Source organism: Cervus elaphus, chromosome 14 (assembly GCF_910594005.1).
Source record: "Cervus elaphus chromosome 14, mCerEla1.1, whole genome shotgun sequence".
In the NCBI taxonomy this organism is placed as follows: Eukaryota; Metazoa; Chordata; class Mammalia; order Artiodactyla; family Cervidae; genus Cervus; species Cervus elaphus.
In genome coordinates, this window is record NC_057828.1 from 40,632,829 (window position 1) to 40,654,056 (window position 21,228).

Below are 21,228 nucleotides of genomic sequence, written 5' to 3' on the forward strand. Positions count from 1 at the left end.
AAATATTTATTGAGTACTATTTATTTTTAAACTGTGCAATTCTTCATCAGTTCAGTTTAGTCACTCAGTCGTGTCCAACTCTTTGTGACCCCATGGACTGCAGGACACCAGGCTTTCCTGTCCATCACCAACTCCTGGAGCTTACTCAAACTCATGTCCATCAAGTCAGTGATCCAATCATCTCATCTTCTGTTGTCCCCTTCTCCTCCCCTTCAGTCTTTCCCAGCATCAGGGTCTTTTCCAATGAGTCAACTCTTCACACCGAGTGGCCAAAGTATTGGGGTTTCAGCTTCAGCATCAGTCCTTCCAATGAATATTCAGGACTGATCTCCTTCAGGATAGACTGGTTGAATCTCATTGCAGTCCAAAGGACTCTCAAGAGTCTTCTCCAACACAGTTCAATAGCATCAATTCTTCGACACTCAGTTTTCTTTATATTCCAACTCTCACATCCATACAAGACCACCGGAAAAACCATAGTCTTGACCAGACAGACCTTTGTTGGCAAAGTAATGTCTCTGCTTTTTAACATGCTGTCTAGGTTGATCATTCCTTGCAAGGAGCAAGAGTCTTTTAATTTCATGGCTTTTAATTTCTGCAGTGATTTTGGAGCCCAAAAGAATTCTACATAATTGCCAATTGAATTCTACATAATTACCTATTGAAATACATTTTTTCAATTACTGATTGAAACACATCCCATGCATAAGAACACATGAATTTAGTTACTGTTGCCCTAATGGTCCAGAAGCGAGCAAGGAGAATGAAGACAGAACACGAAATCTGGTGCAATGGGTCAGGGGACCTGGAGCCTCTGTTGGACTGACATGCAGAGTCCATTCTGAGTCCAGCTTTTGTTCCTAATTGCTGACTACAGGACTTTCTCAGATCTTATCTTTCTCAAGACACATGCTGTGTTGATCACCTACTCCTAAATGTCCTATACTGACATAGTCCAGATCTCCTTGTGTTTACCCCAGGCCGATCCCTTCTGGGCTAGTCTTAGGAACAATTAGCAAGTATGCAGTATTCACGCCTGGTGCCAACCCGGTGTTCCAAGGTCCATGCCGTCATGATCCCAGTCATACTCTCTTCTGGATCTGGCCTTGGGGTTTGTAACAAGGCAATTATTCTTAAGAAAAACATGAAAGATAATCACTAACATAATTTCTTAATATATGCTGTTTTACCAGGTGCTATTTCTGTGAAATTTCTCATGGCTGTGAAAGTACATTATTAGGAATTCCCATTACAAGTTAGGTCCCAGAAACCTAGCAAAAGCGAAAACATATTAAACACTTTGGCCTCCAGCACATCCTTTAAATCAGAAAGACTGGTAAGGCATTTCAACTCAAGAGTAATTTTACACTGTCAGAAATTCTTTTTAGTGTATACAAATAGCACCCCCTACTGGACCTATCTTTTTTTACAGTCCAACACTCCAGATCTTTCAATACACCCCGCTGTAGGAGCTGCTTAAAGAACTGAAATGAGTGCAGAAGTTCTGCCATTTACTAGCTGTGTAAACCTGAGCAAGTAATGCACTTTTCTGAAGCTACAGTTTTCTTTCCTACTGCATGAAAGTTATAACATCCTACCTCGTAGAGTCTCGTAAGGATTAAATAGTGTAATCCACCACTCCAGAAAGAATGAAGAGATGGAATCAAAGCAAAAACAACACCCAGTTGTGGATGTGACTGGTGATAGAAGCAAAGTCTGATGCTGTAAAGAGCAATATTGCATAGGAACCTGGAATGTCAGGTCCATGAATTAAGGCAAACGGTAAGTGGTCAAACAGGAGATGGCAAGAGTGAACGTCAACATTTTAGGAATCAGCGAACTAAAATGGACTGGAATAGGTGAATTTAACTCAGATGACCATTATATCTACTACCATGGGCAAGAATTCCTTAAAAGAAATGGAGTAGCCATCACAGTCAACAAAAGAGTCCGAAATGCAGTATTTGAATGCAATCTCAAAAACAACAGAATGATCTCTGTTCGTTTCCAAGGCAAACCTGGAGTAACAGGCAAATTTGGCCTTGGAGTACAGAATGAAGCAGGGCAAAGGCTAACAGAGTTTTACCAAGAAAACGCACTGATCACAGCAAACACCCTCTTCCAACAACACAAGACAAGACTCTATACATGGGCATCACCAGATGGTCAACACTGAAATCAGATTGATTATATTCTTTGCAGCCAAAGATGGAAAAGCTCTATACAGTCAGCAAAAACAAGACCAGGAGCTGACTATGGCTCAGATCATGAACTCCTTATTGCCAAATTCAGACTTAAATTGAGGAAAGTAGGGAAGACCACTAGACCATTCAGGTATGACCTAAATCAAATCCTGTAGGATTATACAGTGGAAATGACAAATAGATTCAAGGGATTAGATCTGATAGACAGTGCCTGATGAACTATGGATGGAGGTTCATGACACTGTACGGGAGGCAGGATCAAGACCATCCCCAAGAAAAAGAAATGCAAAAAGGCAAAATGGTTGTCTGAGCAGGCCTTACAAACCGCTGTGAAAAGAAGAGAAGCAAAAGGCAAAAGAGAAAAGGAAAGATATACCCATTTGAATGCAGAGTTCCAAAGAATAGCAAGGAGAGATAAGAAAGCCTTCCTCAGTGATCCATGCAAAGAAATACTGTACCTAATGTACAGTAAATACTCACATAAGATATATCATTATTTTAAAACTCTCTAAATTCAGAGCATTTTGATTTTTTTTAAAAAGTCTACATTTAGTCCTTTCTCTTTAAAAAAAAACTTGATAGATAATTAAAAATAGACATCAAAATTTTAGGTCAAAATGGAAGATATAATGAGACAATTAGCTTGTATTAATAGGGTAAGACTATTGGTCACATTTTCCTACAGAGTAAAAGTTATACTATTTAACTATTTTTATAGTCATATTTTTATTTCTGACATCTGTTTTCATGGTAGTGCCAGCAGACTTATAAAGCGTGTAACTATGATTAGTCATGGCTAGATTAGTAAACAGGGAAGGAGCAAGAGCAATATGTGAATGGGAAAACAAACTAAGCCTCGCAAATGCTAACGAGTATGAAAGAGGAAATTAATAGTAACACAATAATAGTGGGAGACTTTAATACCCCACTCAAAACTATGGATAGATCAACTAAACAGAAAATTAACAAGGAAACACAAACTTTAAATGACACAATGGACCAGCTAGACCTAATTGATATCTATAGGACATTTCACCCCAAAACAATCAACTTCACCTTTTTCTCAAGTGCACACGGAACCTTCTCCAGAATAGATCACATCCTGGGCCATAAATCTAGTCTTGTAAAATTCAAAAAAATTGAAATCATTCCAGTCATCTTTTCTGACCACAGTGCAGTAAGATTAGATCTCAATTACAGGGAAAAAATTGTTAAAAATTCAAACATATGGAGGCTAAATAACACGCTTCCGAGTGACCAACAAATCATAGAAGAAATCAAAAAAGAAATCAAAATATGCATAGAAATGAATGAAAATGAAAACACAACAACCCAAAACCTATGGGACACTGTAAAAGCAGTGATAAGGGGAAGGTTCATAGCATTACAGGCTCACATGAAGAAACAAGAAAAAAGCCAAATAAATAACCTAACTCTACACCTAAAGCAATTAGAGAAGGAAGAAATGAAGAACCCCAGGGTTAGCAGAAGGAAAGAAATCTTAAAAATCAGGGAAGAAATAAATGCAAAAGAAACTAAAGAGACCATAGCAAAAATCAACAAAGCTAAAAGCTGGTTTCTTGAAAAAATAAACAAAATTGACAAACCATTAGCAAGACTCATTAAGAAACAAAGAGAGAAGAACCAAATTAACAAAATTAGAAATGAAAATGGAGAGATCACAACAGACAACACTGAAATACAAAGGATCATAAGAGACTACTACCAGCAGCTCTATGCCAATAAAATGGACAACTTGGAAGAAATGGACAAATTCTTAGAAAAGCATAACTTTCCAAAACTGAACCAGGAAGAAATAGAAGATCCTAACAGACCCATCACAAGCAAGGAAATCGAAACTGTAATCAGAAATCTTCCAGCAAACAAAAGCCCAGGACCAGATGGCTTCACAGCTGAATTCTACCAAAAATTTAGAGAAGAGCTAACACCTATCTTACTCAAACTCTTCCAGAAAATTGAAGAAGGTAAACTTCCAAACTCATTCTATGAGGCCACCATCACCCTAATTCCAAAACCAGTCAAAGATGTCACAAAAAAAGAAAACTACAGGCCAATATCACTGATGAACATAGATGCAAAAATTCTTAACAAAATTCTAGCAAACAGAATGCAATAACATATTAAAAAAATCATACACCATGACCAAGTGGGCTTTATCCCAGGAATGCAAGGATTCTTTAATATCCACAAATCAATCAATGTAATACACCACATTAACAAATTGAAAGATAAAAACCATATGATTATCTCAATAGATGCAGAGAAAGCCTTTGACAAAATTCAACACTCATTTATGATTAAAACTCTCCAGAAAGCAGGAATAGAAGGAACATACCTCAACATAATAAAAGCTATATATGACAAACCCACAGCAAGCATTACCCTCAATGGTGAAAAATTGAAAGCATTTCCCCTGAAATCAGGAACAAGACAAGGGTGCCCACTCTCACCACTACTATTCAACATAGTGTTGGAAGTGTTGGCCACAGCAATCAGAGCAGAAAAAGAAGTAAAAGGAATCCAGATCGGAAAAGAAGAAGTGAAACTCTCGCTGTTTGCAGATGACATGATCCTCTACATAGAAAACCCTAAAGACTCTACCAGAAAATTACTAGAGCTAATCAATGAATATAGTAAAGTTGCAGGATATAAAATTAACACACAGAAATCCCTTGCATTCCTATACACTAACAATAGAGAATACACTAATGAAAGGGAAATTAAGGAAACAATACCATTCACCATTGCAACAAAAAGAATAAAATACTTAGGAGTATATCTACCTAAAGAAACAAAGGACCTATATATAGAAAACTATAAAACACTGATGAAAGAACTCAAAGAGGACACAAACAGATGGAGAAACATACCATGTTCATGGATTGGAAGAATCAATATTGTCAAAATGGCTATACTACCCAAAGCAATCTATAGATTCAATGCAATCCCTATCAAGCTACCAATGGTATTTTTCACAGAACTAGAACAAATAATTTCACAATTTGTATGGAAATACAAAAAACCTCGAATGGCCAAAGTAATCTTGACAAAGAAGAATGGAACTGGAGGAATCAACCTGCCTAACTTCAGACTCTACTACAAAGCCACAGTCATCAAGACAGTATGGTACTGGCACAAAGACAGAAATACAGATCAATGGAACAGAATAGCAAGCCCAGAGATAAACCCACGAACCTATGGACACCTTATCTTTGACAAAGGAGGCAAGGATATACAATGGAAAAAAGACAACCTCTTTCACAAGTGGTGCTGGGAAAACTGGTCAACCACTTGTAAAAGAATGAAACTAGAACACTTTCTAACACCATACACAAAAATAGACTTTGTTTTTTTTAACAGGGAGAGAAAATCAAATTTCAGATTGGTACCAGCTTATAGTCATTGTCAGAGAAGGCAATGGCACCCCACTCCAGTACTCTTGCCTGGAAAATCCCATGGACGGAGGAGCCTGGTAGGCTTCAGTCCATGGGGTCACTAAGAGTGGGGCACAACTGAGCAAATTCACTTTCACCTTTCACTTTCTTGCACTGAAGAAGGAAATGGCAGCCCACTCCAGTATTCTTGCCTGGAGAATCCCAGGGACAGAGGAGCCTAGTGGGCTGCCGTCTATGGGGTCACACAGAGTCCGACATGACTAAAGTGACTTAGCAGTAGCAGCAGCAGTATATTCATTGTGAAACAACAGTTATTCACCTAGTCAAAGTAACAATAAAAGATTTCAAGGGCAGTTTAATGTCTTAAGAAACTTGTATCATGCACAAAACTCTCTTCCACTTGCCACAAACCTTTTTTACACTTCTGTATTCATCACTCTATTTGTCCATTCAGAGAACAGCCACCTGTAAGTTCAAACGTACTTCCTTTTTCCTTAATAGAATGTAATTCCATTCCTTATAACTTTTGATTGAAAAAACACATCTTACTTTCCTTTAGCAACCATGAACTGTACTTTGTATCATCATTCTGTAGACTGGTAAATGTAAATCACCCAAAGCTATGTCATTTGCAAAAGTATCTTCACAAAGTCAATAAATAAACATTAATACCAGGTATCAATTCAATAGTGAATATTTCCCAGTTCACACAACCCTGAAATTCATTTTAGTTTAATTATTTTTGAATTTAGAATGGTTTGATTCATAAGCACTTACCTCTCTTTAGGCCAATTAAATAGAGTTCATTGACCAATCAGCCTTTAGCAATTTTGTCCAAGGATGAAGACACACACTGAGACACACATAAATTTAGACAGACATATAGACAGAGATTTCATAGTTTTCTGCTTGATATTTAAAATGTCTCTCTTTTTTTGTTTGATACTTAAAATGTCTTTTTGCCCCTTCTTTTTATCTTGGTTTGAGTTCTACCAATTTGTTCATGGCTGGAGTTCCAGATAGAATGGGCTGTGTATCCCAAGGACAAGATAAGAGTTAACTTTAGGTTTTTTCCCAGGCCTGTTTTTGTTTCTCAGGCAGAACTGGAGCTCCAAAAAAGTATTTTAACAAGCCAGCTTTTTCTTAATTGCACATGCAAGAAGAACCAGTTTTGCAATTTCAGAAAGACTTCGTTTTAACCAGTTTTCTCCAGAGTCTAAAGAATACCATGGCCATTCAGTATCAAAAATGTCATCTCTCCTTTTCATAGTCATAGTTTCATAGCTAAAATTTAAACCAGAGAGTATTCAAATTGGCTCTGATGACAGGGGTAGCCTGTCTGATAAGGTGTTGTCCCAGCAGGGATAGTCTCTCCAGGGAGGTGAGGTCTTCTCTTAAAGAAAGCCTGTCCTTTAACCTCTATTTTCTCCCAGGCTCTCATGCAGTATCGCCTCACCTGTTCTATAGCCTGATCTTCCATAAGCACTTGATCTTGAGTTCTCCCCCAATTTCCACTCCCTATCAATTGACCTAAAGAAATGGGGATCTGTCTGGCTTGGTCATGAACCACCATAATCAAATGGGAACCCTCAGCTAGTCCCTGCACAATTTCCAAGGTAAAAGGAGAATTTACTCTATAATTTTGAATAGCTTGCTTAAGTTCCTTTGGTATTGTGAAGGGAATCTGTTTGTGTACAGCCTCATACACTCCATTAGGATTATTAGGATCTTTCCCAGGAGCTATTCATTCACGTATTGTCATTGGAAATGTCATAGTCACAGCCTCCAAGTCACCCTCCTGTCAAGTCTGACAAATATCTTTCTGGAGGGGTGACAGAACTGCTGTCTGTTGTAAGGAAGGAAAAGCTTAAGCCACTCCAGCGGTTAAGACAGGAGGGGTAGGAAGAGGAGGTAAAGGAAATTCTTCCTCCCCAAAGGTGCAGAAGGAACTGTAGCTTTGAGAGTCTCCTGTGTTTTTTGTTCTATCCCCTCAGGCTTTCCATATTCAGGTTCTGCCTTTGATGGGGTTTCACCTTCATCCTTGGAGAAGGCAATGGCAACACACTCCAGTACTCTTGCCTGGAAAATCCCATGGATGGAGGAGCCTGGTGGGCTGCAGTCCATGGGGTCACTTAGAGTCAGACACGACTGAGAGACTTCACTTGCACTTTTCACTTTCTTGCATTGGAGAAAGAAATGGCAACCCACTCCAGTGTTCTTGCCTTGAGAATCCCAGGGATGGGGGAGCCTGGTGGGCTGCTGTCTGTGGGGTCGCAGAGTCGGACACGACTGAAGTGACTTAGCAGCAGCAGCAGCACCTTCATCCTTACTCCCTTCTGAGCTTTCTGGTGTCTGAAGAGGTTCTAAACTAGATTTTATCAATGTCCAAATTGACCAGATAGATACAGGCAAGGGCACTCCTTTGCAAAGAAGTTTCTCTAATTTACTACCTACCTTCTTCCATGTTCCTAAATCTAAAGTACCCAGAGAAGGGAACCATAGCAATGATTCTCAATGGTTTGTAAAAGCTCCAATAGCCGGCCCTACTTATTTTTGTTCCCCCTGCTTTCAAAAGCTGCCTTAAGAGGCATATATACGGCCGGTATTGTTCCGAGCTTTCTGAATTTCCCATATTTAACCCCGGTTTCAACGAGAGAGTGCTATTTACCGCAAAGGGGGATTTTCAGAGGCCTCACTCCACTCTTCTCCAGGATCGTGCGCCGAAATTTCAGCTTCAGTTTCGCTCTCCTTCACTTCAGGTTCTCCTTCACTTCACTTTCGAGATCCTTCACTTTCGAGCCCCACGTTGGGCACCACTTGCTGCGGCCAGCACAGCAGCTAGGGATCAAAAGTGGTTGACGCGCAGTTTGGGAAAAAGAAACTGGAGACAGAATTAAAGTTTTAAAGATGGGACCGGGCATCTCAAGACCTCTTGGGTCAAGAGCCCTGTTCCTCAGAGCCACATCACTTTTATTTAGTGTCTTGGCAAGCAGAAAGTATCTGTTGTGTTACGATGAAGTCAGCCTCCTGTGTCCCTGCTCACGACTCCCATTTTATTGATTACTTTAAACTATCTTTGTTATTTTCTCATACAAGGGCTATCACCTAGCTGGAGGTCATAGATCCACATATGCCTCAGGAAAACATCTTAGTGTGTGCACAAGCAGTGTTCTGGACTTGTGCTGACCTGGCATTCCAAGGTCCACACTATGTTTTTCCTTAGCTTAGCAAGGAAATGGGATGACAATCCCAACACATCAACCTGATGTGCTTTTATTTGAATTATGCTCTATTTCTAAATATTGCTTTTATTCTTTTCCCATAGTGGTTATCTCATGGCTTAGCCAGAGCAACAGGCAGCTATTAACCCCTGTGTACCACAATAAAGAGTAGCCCCTGCTCATCACAACCAGAGAAAGCCACACAAAAAAAGCTACAAAGACCCACACAGCCAGAAATAAAAGAATAAAATTTTTTAAAAAATTTTTTAAAGAATCTAAGCCTCAACATCAGCAGAGGAGAACACATCACCAAAATTCTCTTCTGTAAAAGCTATCCTACAAAATCTAGTCAAAAGGAGACATCTCAGAACATTAGAGGAGGGTGGTGATTGTGAAATGTAAATGTTATTAAACATAGGTTGGGGCAACTTGGTAGTGTTCACCAAAATGTTAAATGCACATATTCTTTGTCACAGCAATGACACATCTTAGACTCTATCCTATAGAAATGGTCATGTGTACAAAGATGTTTATTGCATTGCTTGTAACAATGACAAGGAGAAATAGTGTCAGCAGTGGAATGGTTAAATAAACTGGGGTGCATCCTAACTGCAAGAAACAGAAACTCAACTCCAGCCGGCATAACAAGAAAACAGTGGCTCATCTACCTGGAGTCCAGAGGTAACGTGGGCTTTGGGATTGCCCAATCCAGAGGCTCCAGTGCTATTTCTCCAGTTTCCTTGGCTCTGCCCTTCTGCCTTGACTCAGCTCATCCTCAGCACACTAAGAGAACAGCTGCTGCAATTCCAGACTACAACCTGTACAATAAGAGAGAATTGCCTTCAGATTTCCTTCAGAAGCAGAATGAGGCAGACAGCAACTTGTACTTTAAAAGTCTGTTTACCCCTTCTTCCTGGCCACATGGCTGCCTAACTAGGGGCAATCTTTCCCTGTCTTTCTTGCAGCCAGTGTGGCTATGTGATCATTTTCTTGTGAATGGAAATTATGTGTGTGGTTTCTCCTTCAATTACTTAAAAGGGAATTGCTTACTGTGCACTTCCTCACTTTCTCCTTTCTGAGAGCTGTATCATGGTCGTGGCAGCAACCCATTTTCAACCATACAAAGTCCTCAGAGAGGACAGAATAACAAGATAGAAGGCAAAAGTTTCTCCAAGTGACTCAGGCAAGAAAGCCGCCTTACCAGCCTAGAGTGGGCAAATGGTTGCATGGCAGAGAAATAAAATTTTCTCTTATTCGTTCCACTGTATTTAAGAGTCTCTGCTACATCAGCTTCCCTTTGCACTGTAGAAACAAATGAAAATCTCCAGTGCATCCCTCCTCATGTTTCAAGTCCTCACACATAAACTGCATCAAAGCCTCCTTCTCATCATGTGCTAGGGGGATGGGATTCTCCTTTGATTAAAAGACCCACACACAGAGCTGGGGGTGAGGTCAGCTGTCTCCAAGAGACTCAGAGCAGCATGGAGAAGCTGTGAATCAACCTCTGACTCAATTTCTCTCTCTTTCCCATGACTCCTGTCATAATTCTCAGTGATTTCAAAATCAGATATACCGTCCTTCCACACCATGTCCAATCAGCTCCTTAACCTAGCTCCCTCTAACGATCTTATCCTCCACCTGTCTCAGTCAGCTACTACTATACCTGCGTGCATGCTAAGTCACTTCAGTCTTTGCGACCCCATGGACTGTAGTGCTCTAGGCTACTCTGTCCGTGGGATTCTCCAGGCAAGAATACTGGAGTGGGTTGCCATTTCCTTCTCCAGGGGATCTTCGCGACCCAGGGATCAGACCTGCTGGTTCAGCTGCAGCTCTTGCACTGCAGGCAGATTCTTTGCCGCTCAGCCACCAGGGAAGCCCGCCTGGTACTACGTTCATATGCAAAACCAGTGCTGTCCACTTGACTTTTCTGCCGTTATGGAAAAATTCAATCTTCACTCTCTAGTGCAGTAGCCACTAGCCACGTGTGCCTGTTAAGCACTTGAAATGTGGCTAGGGCCAAAGAAAAATGAAATTTTAACTTAATGTTGATTTATATGTAAATTTAGAAAGCTATAGGCTTCCTTGGTGGCTCAAACAGTAAAGAATCTGCCTGCAATGCAGGAGACCTGGGTTCGATCCCTGGGTCAGGAAGATCCCCTGGAAAAGGGAATGGCAGCCCACGCCAGTATTCTTGCCTGGAGAATTCCATGGACAGTGGAGCCAAGTGGGCTATCGTCCATGGAGTCGCAAAGAGTTGGACACAACTACGTGATTAACACTTGCAGAAATTAAGAACACATTAGAAAGTTATATGTGGCTAGTGGCTATTGTATTAAACAGTGAAGGTCTTGGCTATACTACTCTCAACAAGTGTAATTCTCCACTATCTGAATTACAAACATCCCACTCTCCACCTACATCATCGTATTCTTCCAGTTAACTCTTCTAATGTGATATTCCCTTCAAACTCCTGGGACTTCCAATCCAAACATTCCACCATCTTTCACCATCCAGGCTCCCTTTGTTTTCTCATCTCCTTCATTACCCAGTTTAGAGCTCATAATTCTGTAACATCACATTTGCACACTCTCAGCTCCACTGTCCTCTCTCTCATTCATTCACACTTGCATGGTAGGACTCAAACTCTGGCCAAAATCTAACTCTTCTCTGACTTCAAACCCCACCTGAGCACTTCATCTTAGATAGAGGAGAAACGTTCAGCTTCCTAACTGATCACTCTTCAACTCATGCCTATCCTGCTGCTGCTGCTGCTGCTGCTAAGTCGCTTCAGTCGTGTCCGACTCCTTGCGACCCCATAGATGGCAGCCGACCAGGCTCTGCCATCCCTGGGATTCTCCAGGCAAGAACACTGGAGTGGGTTGCCATTTTCTTCTCCAATGCATGGAAGTGAAAAGTGAAAGTGAAGTTGCTTAGTCGTGTCCGACTCTTCATGATCCCACAGACTGCGGCCTACTAGGCTCCTCCATCCATGGCATTTTCCAGGCAAGAGTACTGGAGTGGGATGCCATTGCCTTCTCCCATGCCTATCCTACTACCCCCCAAACCCTGGTAGATTTCTTTAATTCCTTCACTTCCCAATCTCATTTCCTAATTGACTATTTTATATCATCTCCTCTTACCACAAATTTCTGCCACTTCCTTCTCACCTCACTCTCAGAGAAAAAAAAATAGTAGCAATTATCAGATAACTTTGACAGATTTCCACCAACTTCTCTCCCAAATTGTTGAGTTTTCCTCTCTACTTGGTTATTTGCCACAGTACATAAATATGCCTTACAATTCCTGATATTAAAAACCCTCCTAAACCACACAACTCTTTCAGCAAACACTTTCATACATCACAGGGCTTCTGTGGTGGCTCAAACTATGGTAAAGAATCTGCATGGAATGCGCAAGACCCAGGTTCTTTCCCTGGGTCAGGAAGATCCCTTGGAGAAGAGAATGGTGACCCACTCCAATATTCTTGCCTGGAGAATCCCATGGACAGAGGAGTCTGGCAGGCTACAGTCCATGGTGTCACAAAGAGTCAGAAACAACTGAGTGACTAACAGAAAAAAAAAAAAGATCTGATTTATGATTTAGAAAGATAGTTCTGAAGAACAGTTTATAGGTGAGCACCTGGAAGCAAGAAAACTAAGTAAAAGTCTATTTTAGGAGATTAGTTCCAGTAGTAGCAAACTCGATAATGTTGATCATTCTTAAACTAGACCCTTTGGAGGATGGAAAACTGTTATGAAATAGGACAAACTAAAGAGATTTAATAGCTAAATGTAACTTATAAACTTTGACTGACTCTTTAATCAGGAGAAATATAACCATAAAGAGTGGTATGTGGTTCAATGTATGCAAGTCAATTAATGTGATATACCACATTAACAAAACGAAGGATAAAAATCACATGATCATCTTAATAGATAAAGAAAAATCATTTGACAAAATTCAACAGTTTCATGATTAAAACTCTCAACAAACTAGATGTAAAAGGAATTTACTTCAACATAGTAAAGGTCATATATGACAAGTCCACAGCTAACATCATACTCAATTGGGAAAAACAAGACAAGAATGTTCACTCTTGCCACTTAGATTCAACATCGCACTGAATGTTCTAGCTGGAGTAATTAGACAACAAAAATAAAGTATTCAAATCATAAAGGAAGAAGTAAATTATCTCTGTTTGCAAATGACACAATTTGCATATAGAAAACCTTTAAATACTCCACAAAAAAAGTTAAAACTATTAATAATAAACAGAGCTATAGTGATTAGAACAGTATGATACTAGCATAAAGACAGACATACAGAGCAATCTAGCAGAATAGACAGCCCAGAAATAAACCCACACATATATAGTTAGTAGATCTTTTATAAAGCTGCCAAGATCACAGAAAGGGTAAAGGACAGTCTCTTCAACAGATGGTGTTGGGAAAATCGGATATTCACATGCTAATAAAACTGGACCATTCTCTTACACCATGCTAAAAAATCAATTCAAAATGTATTAAATACTTACATGTAAGAACTGAAACTATAAAACTCTTAAGAGATAACATATTGAAAAAGCTTCTTGATGTTGTTCTTTTTATTTGTTTGTTTGTTTTTTTGACGTTGTTCTTAACGATGAATATGACACAAAGGCTCAAAGGCACAAAAACAAAATAGACAAGCAAGATTTCATCAAACTAAAAGTCTCTGAGCAGCAAAAGAAACAACAGAATGAAAAGAGAACCTACAGAATGAGAAAACATTGCCCGTACGTCTGATAAGGGGTTAACATCCAAAATACACAAGGGACTTCTACAACTCAATAAAAATACAAATAACCCAATTCAAAAGTGGGCAAAGAGCTTGAATGGACATTTCTCTAAAGAAGATATACAAATAACCAATGGGTACATTAAAAAGTATTCAGTTTCACTAATTATCAAGGGAATGTGAATCAAAACCACAGTGAGATATCACATCACACCTGTTAAGATTGTGGTTATCAAAAGCAAAATAAAAGATAACAAGTGTTAGGATGTGAAGAAATCAGAACCCTTCTACACAGTAGGTGGGGATGTAAAATAGTGCAGCTGCTATGGAAAATAGTATGGAGGTTCCTCAAAAAGTTTAAAACGAGAAGTACCGTATGATCCAGCAATCCTACCTCTGGGTATTTGTACAAAAGAATTGAAATCAGGATCTCAAAAAGATATTTGCATTACCAGGTTCACTGCAGCATTATTGACAATAGTCAAGATATGGGAACAACCTAAATGTCCATGGACAGATGAATGAATAAAGAGATGTGGTATATACATACAGTATAATATTATTCAGCTCTTAAAAAAGAAAAGAAATTGTGTGATATGGGACAGCATTAATGAACCTGGAGACATTACTGTAAGTGAAATAAGCCAGTCACAAAAATACAAATCTGTATTATTCTATTTATATGAGGTACTCAAAATAGTTAAATTTATAGAAGGAAACAGTGGAATGGTGCTTGCCAGAGACTAGAGGGAGAGGGAAATGGAGAGTTGTTGTTCAATGGATATAAACTTTCAGTTATGCAAGATGAATAAATTCTGGAGATCTGCTGTTCAATGTAATGCCAAGAGTTAACAATAGTGTATTGTGCATTTCAAAAATTTGTTAAAGATTTGTTAAGAGGGTGTATGGCTTCCCAGCTGGCTCAGTAGTAAAGAATCTGCCTGCCAGCGCAGGAGACTCGGTTTCAATCCCTGGGTTGGGAAGATCCCCTCTAGGAAGAAATGACAACCCACTTAAGTATTCTTGCCTGGAAAATCCCATAGACAAAGAAGCCTAGTAGGCTACAGTCCATGGGGTTACAAAGAGTTGGACACTACTTTGTGACTGAACACAGCACAGCAGCAAGTGGGTATATCTCATGTCAAATATTCTTAACCAAAAACAAACAAAGGTCCATGAGGAAACTTCTGGAGGATGAATGTGTTTATTACCTTGAGCTATGATGGTTTCACAGATGCACGCATATGTCCAAATTCATCAAATTATATACATTAAATATATACAGGGTTTTTTTGTATATCCTAGGCCTCAATAAAACCATTTGCCAAAAATGAGAGGGTAAATATTTAACAAATGGCTGGGGGTGGGGGACATCCCAAATTTGTACTGTTTGCCAGTTTCCATGATGTAAACATCCCCACTGTGAACAATGTCAAGCTATTTTGTCAAGCATTACTATGCGTAATGCCAAGCAATCACTGAACTTGGAAGACATACATATTCCCTTTGTGCATACCAGCTCCAGTACACCACTGGATGAGAACATTTTGGGGAATAACTGGAGAAATTTGAAAGTGGACTGTATATTGGATGATACTGAAGTTATATTGACTTAGATGTGGTAATGATAATGACTCTGTGGGAAAATGCCCTTACTTTTGTGAAATATATGCTGAAATATTCTGATGACATCCTGATGTTTGAAGATGACTTTCAGATGTGTGTGTTTAGGTGTATGTGTGTGTGTCTCTTGGGTACATGTGTGTAGAGAAAGAGAAAGAGAGATGAAGAAAATGCCAATGTGTCAAGAGGTTGCTAGTTGATGAAATGGGTGAGGGATATGTTGATGCACATTAATCAAACTGTTTTTTCAACTTTCCTCTGGGCTTAATATTTTTCAAAATAAAAATTAGTTTGTTGCCAACAGAAGATTTTATACAAAAATTTGAGTTTGTAGTTTCTATTAAAAGGAATCTAAAAACCTTGCAATTTGGGGCTTATGCTCTCAAATAACGCCATTTAGTTAAACCTAATACATGGGGGAAGTGCTTTCCAGTCAGATCTTGTCCAGGCCCTCCTCCCTCATTTAGGTTACCTTCCTGATTCCTGGAATCAGGATTCCTGGCTCATTTGCGCCACTGGGCTAGAAAATGTTAATTGAGGCTAAGATGGTCTTTGACACTGAATTCCAGGCTCTCAGTGGAAGGTGTTTAGGATTCTATTATTCTATTATTGCCAGTGCTTCTGTAATTATTTCTCTTCTTGTGCCCTAGGCTAACATATAAAACCAGTTTTAAGCTTTTTCAAATATGTGTTGCCAGCTCCCTCTGCTGACCTTTTCTGAAAAGACGAAGCTGCTTAAATTCCTTATAAGTCCTGAATTTTGAAATCACACTTTTGGGGTTAGGGAACTAACCCTACTTGGGAGAACTTGATGACACAATAGTCACATAATTGGCCTTCTCCTATGGACAGCTCCTATAATAGTTCAAGAGACTAATTCAAGAGTCAGAATTTAGTTAAGCAGAACGCCCGATTCACTGGCGATTGTGGTTTGGGCTGATTTGGCGCCCTCTAAAGGCTACCGTGAGAAGAGCAGTCGCTCACCACGTGCTCCCCTTTAAGTTTAGAGCTCCATCGGAACTGGGACGTTTAGGAGGGTGGGGGAAAGGGGCAGAAGTCGCTTGTGGCTTTCCAATCCGACAACTCTCTTCTAATTCGTCATTGAGCCCTCCCTCGAGATCACGGAAGTTTCAACTGGTGCCCTACACAACTTTCTTTTCCCTCAGCGAGTATATTTTCAGCTGTCATCAGCATGACAGGAAAAACGGCAGGTTTTTGTTTTAAACCAAGAGCACTTTGATTAAAGTCAGCATTCCTTTATTTTTCATTTTCTTTTAGAGCAAAGAGTTTGCGTTTGGAATTTTGTTTTGTTTTGTTTTAAAGACAAACACTGTCATTGGCTATTGGCTTTGAGAAATAATTTGTAAAAGTACCTGCTCTGTGCCAGCAAGGTAAGTTTCCTGGATTTTTTTCTTTTAATGGGGAAATGTTTCCAGAAGCTGCTTTCACAGAGGGTAAATATTCCCCTTGGTAAGTGAGTGCACTCCTTAGAGATAAGCGTGATCCTGTCTTTGGAGAGTCTCTTGATTAGGGTTAAGGCAGCAGAATTAGGGCGAAAACCAGGAAGCAAAGGAACTTCTTAAAGAAACAAAGTTATGAAAGGGAGAAGCCACCCGGAAGGAAGATGTGGTGAGAATAACAGAACTGTGGGACTGTCTGTGATTCCAGGCTCCTTTCTGATTTCATCTTTTGGATGAGATGGAATTGCCTGTCATTGAGAAACACAAAATATTCCACAAGTGTCACATTTGGAAATACGGTAGCAAAGGAAGAACACTGTTAGAGTGATATAATAAGAAATATAAACAGATTGAAGTCCAAACTCATATAAATCATAATCAACTGTATGATTTGCTAATCATCCAAGTCTCTCCATGTCTCAAAAATGACTGCTACATTTTATGGTGTGTCAGATATGGGATAGGGTCTTCTTGTTGTTCAAAATTCCAACTCAGTAGATTAGGGCTTTTTCTATTAAGGAACGAAATATCAGCAACGAAATATCAGCAATGGACCTTACGTTTATAGCACATTCTTACAGTTTGCAAAGAGCTTAGCACACCTGTCCTCCTGACCCATCAGGCCTGCAGTAGTCTCCCCTGCCTTTCAATTTACATCTATTTGGGGCATCAATTATTTGGCACTTGGGTGTTTTTGCTCAGGAAAAACACAGCCCAGTATGTATCTCTAGCTAGGTCTCCAGGCATAGCTAAGCAGCCCAAGAGTGTCTTCAAGCATTTGTACCCAGAGCATGCTGCTATTACAAGACATATTGCCTGATATCATGCGTGTCAGCCTCTGTCTATATAGTGGCATCTTCTTGTGGATAGTCACTGGGTCTGTATTTATTACTGTTTTTTACTCACTGATTCTTAATCATTCTGGGGGCCCCAAAACTTGGCTCAGTATCTGCCCTTAGAGTTACATAGAGTACACGTGTGGAGTGAATTAATTTGCTACCAGTCTATTCACTGCAGCACATTTTGCATTTTAACCAGATCACTTAACAACTATTTCTTTCTTATTATTATTGCAAAAACAGAGCACAGTGAGATCTGCCAATTCCAGACTTCTCCCTCGTGCCCTGGAAATGTATGTGTTCTTATCGGGGGAGGCCATTCGTTTCTGATTAAAAGCTATCTAGACCTTTTACTAGCTATCTAGACCAAAGGAAGCCATGGGTGTGTTTGCCTATGTGTTTCCAAACTTGCTGATGAATTTTATCTGTGTGAGATGTCTTCTCCAGAAAGAAGAGAGGAAAGGAGGGAATAGTTAGGGAGGTGGGAAATGAATTCTGAGTAAATATTTGGTGCTAGGCAGTTTTGTGTAATTATTATCACAGTTTCAGACTCAAACAATCCTTCCATGTGACTGTGTTTCTTATTTGCAAACAGTACATCTTGAAGTGTGTAAGTGGGTTGTTTGGGGGGCACATGGCCCATCAGTTGCAGAGACAGAGTTCAAACCCAGTTTTGCTGCCTCCAGGGTCCATTCTTACTGCAGACTACCCAACTCTTCCAAAATCAAAAAGAGACTCCTAAATAAACCAAAAGTCTCAGGGAGGGAAGAGTGTAAATTTTGTTGTAAATAATGAAGCCAGGCAGGAAGTTCTCAACCTTGCAAAGGGAAGGACGGCAAGTAAGATTTTGAAACAGGCAAGCCTGGAAAAGCCCTCTGATCCTTCCTGCAAGTCCCTCTGGAACCAGGTAAGTCTGAGAGGTCCAAGGGCTCAGAAGTCTTCTTCTGCCCTCTGTAAAGTCACTAACTCCCTTTGTCTTTGTGCCTAGGGGTCCTTTTATTTTTTATTTTCTTCCCAGCGCTTTCCCCTTTCTCACTTGTATTAACCATACCTCTTTATTTTCTATATTTTGATGCTTTGACAGTTAAGGCTTTGCTGATGCCTTAGGGACTGCTGCTCCCTGGCTTAGCCAGCTCCTTGAGGTAGTAAACTTCCCTCCTGGGAGGGTGACTTTTTGAATCCAAACCAACCAATCCAGAGCCCATTTCCCCCAACCATCTCCTTTACTGACACTCTTCTTGTGCCTGGGGGCTCTGATTTGGCTAGAGAGAAACTGCAAAGCCCTGAGGATAAACCCCCCACCGCAAACCCACCCAGAAAGCATGGCAGCAAACCTGAGCTCAAATGAGGGAAGAGGCTCAGTAGCAGGAATCTCGGGACACTTCAGACTCTCACCCCAGTGAGATGTGCACATCCAGACTCATACTCAGATATCTAGAGTCTCTCTCGACTCAGCGTCTTACTAGCAGACTGGCTTTAAGTCATGTTCAAAAACTCAGCAGTTACACCTGAGTCCACCTGACACTTCAAAGCCCTCCATGTGACAAACCTGATTCGCTGGAATTAACTTAGTATTAACCCATCTGATAAAAAAAAAAAAAAAAAACAGTATGTTGATACCTGCATAAGCCCAAAACTACAATTTTAAAACCTGATATAAACTGTCATAACACCTTCATGCTTCCTCCAATCTTTCCTGACAAGGGTAACATCCCCATTTCCATGTGATCTCATCTTGGTCTCTAGAATATGCCATATGGATTTCCTTGGGGACTTAGTTCTGTATTACGGTCAGTTAAGCTTTCATTGTTCAAAGTTAAGAACTTCCCCTCAATTCATGTAGTATCTTTTTTGCTACTGGACATGACCCATGACTAGCTACTCTTTAGGACTTTAGATGCTTTGAATAAAAATGAACATTTTTGCTGGTTGCAGTTCCTAGGATTTTAGAAGGGTTAGGTGATAGCAAAGTGTTTTTAATACTGAGGGAATATAAAATCTTAAGGGGATGAAGACCTTTTACTCCTCAATCCAAAGGAAGCACCAGGTGTGTCTATCTGTGTGTTCCCAAATGTTGATAAATTTTATCTGTGTGAGCTGCCTTTTCCAGAAAGAAGAGAGGAAAGGAAGGAGTCGTTAGAGAAGTGGGAAATGAATGCTAATTAAATATTTGGTGCTAGGTCTTGGCTAAACTAGATAGTAATAAGAGCAAAATTTAACTGAGTACTTACTATGTAGCAGACACACTTCTACAACCTTTCCAACATATCTCAGTCATTTAATTTCAGGACAATGCCTATTTTAGATAGGCATTATTATTTCCACTCTCATTATACTGATGAGAAAACTGAGGCACAGAAAGAATAAACAACTAGCCCAAGATCATACTGTAAATAAATGAATCCAGCATCTAAACTGAAACAGTCTGATTTCAGAGCCTTCATATTTAGCCAAAATATGATTCTGCCTCAGCTCAGAGACAAAAGGAGGGTATCTATATCATTGTGAAAGTTGAATTCTGTGACAAGGGCTCCTTGTCATATAAAGAAGCTCTGCTTAATCTGTATCATACAGAACACAGCATGGCCAAGCGAGTTGCAGTGATCGGAGCTGGTGTGAGTGGCCTGTCCTCCATCAAATGCTGCTTAGATGAAGACCTGGAGCCCATCTGCTTTGAAAGAAGTAGTGACATCGGCGGACTGTGGAAGTTTACTGTGCGTAGTTCATACCCTCCCACCTCCACCAACCATAATCTGGCCATTTGCCTTGTCCCTGCCCACGCACGGTGGCTGTAGTCTATCTGGTGATCGATCATAAAGTGCTTCCCTGGTTGCTCAGTAGTAAAGAATCCGCTTACCAAAGAAAGAGATGAGGGTTCGATCCCTGGGTCAGGGAAGATCCCCCAGAGAAGGAAATGGCAACCCATGCCAGTATCTGCCTGGGAAATCCCATGGACAGAGGAGCCTGATGGGCTGGAGCCTGGTGGACAGTGGAGTCCATGGGGTCTCAAAAGAGATGGACATGACTGAGCACCCACACATGGTGATCATTAAGGGAGCAGCTCATTGCAGCATCACAACTTTGTGTATGGTGTCCTGCTGACCCCATGCAGGATGCAGCCTGATAGGTGATGCACTTGGAGAACTGGCAGGGTAGGGACAAGAGAATTTGGAGGAAAGAGGAAGAAAGAGTTAAGTCTGATACACAAACATAGGATTGGAAGTTACGATGATTTCTGGACCATGAACATTCTAAGACAAAGTAGCAGAGTGTCACGTTAGGTAAGCTGAATCTCATTGGTGAATGTGAAGCAGATGGCACCTTAAGAAGGACAGAAGTTTGCATCAGGGGGTGGAGCCCCAGCCCCAAGGCATTGTTCATGTCTTTTGGAAGAGAATTGGCAAGGGAAAAGGCTAGAATCCAGACCTTGTTAGGTCTAGGGGGTGGTTTTTACATTATCAGAAGAAGAAGAACCCAGGCACTATTTCTCTTCTTAAGAGTGGAATGTGCAGCCTAGGGCATATGCTCGAGGTTCCGCCAGCCAGTAGGTGACTTGAGCATCAGGAAGTAGGGCTGGAAATGGCTAAATGCCATATGAAAGGTTGTTGCTGAGCCGTGAAAGACGCTGAGATTCCTGGCCTTCAGAGGAGAGGAATTCAATCCGTGGCCAGCGACGAGGCTTGATTGCT

At 40.4% G+C, this 21,228-nt stretch overlaps 1 protein-coding gene across 3 annotated transcripts in view; it reads left to right on the top strand.

The window, feature by feature from the left end:
* The first annotated feature begins 16,288 nt into the window (after positions 1-16,288).
* The window catches only part of LOC122707989 (dimethylaniline monooxygenase [N-oxide-forming] 2-like), a 34,570-nt gene continuing 29,630 nt past the window's right edge, over positions 16,289-21,228 (top strand). The window contains exons 1-2 of one of the 3 annotated variants that reach the window (XM_043924052.1): positions 16,290-16,631; positions 20,114-20,253. In XM_043924052.1, coding sequence (XP_043779987.1) covers positions 20,122-20,253 — 132 coding nt within the window. In that variant the 5' untranslated portion in view covers positions 16,290-16,631; positions 20,114-20,121. Of the gene's footprint in view, positions 16,632-17,934; positions 18,447-20,113; positions 20,254-21,228 lie in introns of those variants that run through there. The other 2 variants (XM_043924053.1, XM_043924056.1) reach the window with 2 other exon arrangements.